This window comes from Micropterus dolomieu, unplaced genomic scaffold (assembly GCF_021292245.1).
Source record: "Micropterus dolomieu isolate WLL.071019.BEF.003 ecotype Adirondacks unplaced genomic scaffold, ASM2129224v1 contig_8840, whole genome shotgun sequence".
NCBI classification, from domain to species: Eukaryota; Metazoa; Chordata; class Actinopteri; order Centrarchiformes; family Centrarchidae; genus Micropterus; species Micropterus dolomieu.
In genome coordinates this window covers 1-2,434 of record NW_025737826.1, presented here as the reverse complement: position 1 = coordinate 2,434, position 2,434 = coordinate 1, and the positions used below count along the sequence as shown (strand labels likewise).

The following is a 2,434-nucleotide window of genomic DNA, read 5'->3' as shown; positions in this document are numbered from 1 at the left end:
GGCTGAGGGTCGGCTGGTCGTCGGCTCTGAGCAGAGAGTGAAGAGCTGCTGGGATGTCGCCTGCTTTTATGCCTCAAAATGAGGTTGGGGGGGCGGTGTGGTAGGTCAGGTTGGGATGCCAAATATGCTGGAGTTGTCACATTATGGCCCCGGGGCCACAAAGGAAACAGGTCTGTGCTGAAGGTGAACTCCAGCAGGTCAGGTGGGTTTAAACAGCTATGACAGCTGCTCAGGGCTATTTGTATGGTCTGGTCCTCACAGAGCCCTGACGACCAGGTCTCAGGTCTGCACACAGGGAGATTTGAGGACAGCAGGAATGTCAGGAGGTTTAAAACCTGAAGTTAAGCTTTGATTGTGAGATGAGATTGTTTAAGACCTCGACCTTATTTAAGGAAACTCTTTCAGAACTTACCGCAACTTCCAACAGGGTCAATCATTACGGTTTGCATTGTGAATTTTTAATCCTTCTCTTTTATACATGTAAAACTTTCAAAAAAACATTTTCAAATGTCTTTGCAATTGTTCTATGAAATATACGGAAGCTTATTGACGGCGAGTGTTGCTCAGTCAAGCTGCAACCTCCGGGCATCAGGATCTTTCTCAGTCGAAGTCCACATGAGAAAAAAGTCAGTTCCTGAATATATTGATCTTCTGTAAGGAGCGACCGCTCATGTGACTGTTTAGGATACTATGTGATGTGCATATTTTGTGCCTGCATGTCTTCTGGTTTACCTTCATGTTTACAGCCTGGCAAAAAAATGGTTTAGGTCTCTATAGCTAATCTCCCCCTTCATGACAGGAAGTGGGTGAATTTTTATATAACTCACCTGTTCAAATTATTTTAAGGCTTGAGGGTCTGCAAAATTATGGGTGTGGCCACATTGAGTGACAGATGGGTTGCCTCTCCAGTGGCTTGGATTAACTGGGAGTTAAGTGAGTCAGGCACTTCCAAGATGGAGATGGCCACAATCGGTTTTCAGAATCCTATGGTGACGTCACCGACACTACATGCATGTTTTGTACTGTCTGTTCTGTTTTAATGTTCCAGTTCTTGTTCCTGTCTAAACATACATCTTTACTTAATAACTAAAAAATATAAAACTCATTTTTAAGCTTTATTGTTTTCTTCATGGAATAATCATTTTCAAAATATCCACAAGGCTCATTGGACTTTTTATTGTTTTAATTTGTAAATGTAATATATTCCCAACCCTCATAACCTTTCAGTGCAGCAGCACCTGGTGGCCATTGGAGGAACTGCAACTTCAGACACAGAAGACACAAGAGACAGTGTTTATTTTGAGTATCCGTAACTGACTTGCTTGTTTATTAGTTAGAGTACGCCCTGTTGGTGCTCAGAGGGTCTGACTGACAGTCTCTTCGGAGGAGCTGACCACCTTTCCATCCACTACCTCCTCTACAATGGTGATTATTTTCTGGGTGGTGGTGGTGGTGATGGTAGAGGAGGAAGTGGAAGCCATGGCAGAGGAGGAGGAGGAGGAGATGGCCAAACTGCAGGAGGGAGACAAACGGCACAGTCAAATTTTTATTCATCTCACATTAATAATATATTCAGTCACAGATGGTGTTGATATTTTGTCTCTCTCTGTTGTCACAGTGGGAAAAAAATAATTCCACTTCCAAAAATGTAAAAATAATTTCACATTTTCTGTACTAATCTCGAGACATTCACTCACTTTATAAGTTTCTCATGCAGAATTTTTCACAGGTTTAAAACGGCTAATGAAATAATTTTGTAAACACAGTTTTTGACTCTTATTTGAGCCAATAATCATGCAGCAGTAAAACACCTGGGAACCTGAATAATCAGGTAAGAAATAGGGGTATGGAACTTTTGTCCTGTATTTAAGGGCATTTTTGTCTTTTATCAAGGCCAATTTTATTAAAACATTTGAACAAAATATGAAGTAACATTTTCTTCAGGTAATAAAACCCAGGACTGAAACCCCAGAAGATCTGGCTTCTTCTGGGATAAAGTAAGATGTGATATCAGCTCACAATATCCTGTAAACCTTTAATTCTCTATAATAACTAAAGCTCGCTCACCTGCTGCTGGCCTCTCCGTCCAGCAGCCTCCTGTACTCGGCGATCTCCATCTCCAGCCTGGTCTTGATGTCCAGCAGCATCTGGTACTCCTGGGACTGCCTCTCCAGCTCGGCCTTCAGGTGCGTCAGCTGATCCTCCAGCATGGTCACCTGGTTCTGGTAACCCGTCAGCTGCATGGCGTACCGGTTCTGAGTCTCATTCAGGGTGGCCCCCAACGACGCTTTCTGCAGGAGAGAGGAGCTGGATCAGTTTTATTGCCTCACAAAGACACTGGACATAAAAGATGTGATGAGACGTGATGTTCACCATGCTGAACTGGGACTGCAGCTCGATCTCCAGGCTCTGCAGCGTTCGGCTGAGCTGTGTG

The 2,434-nt window shown here is 43.4% G+C and overlaps 1 protein-coding gene across 1 annotated transcript; it reads right to left on the bottom strand.

Moving 5' to 3' along the window:
- Nucleotides 1-1,186: 1,186 nt before the first annotated feature.
- LOC123965201 (keratin, type I cytoskeletal 13-like) lies at nucleotides 1,187-2,430 on the bottom strand (the record flags this gene model as incomplete). The annotated part of the gene is made up of 3 exons (XM_046041782.1): nucleotides 1,187-1,512; nucleotides 2,068-2,291; nucleotides 2,374-2,430. Coding segments are annotated over 3 exons (438 nt in total), but the record flags the coding sequence as incomplete, so codon positions are not given.
- Nucleotides 2,431-2,434: the final 4 nt, after the last annotated feature.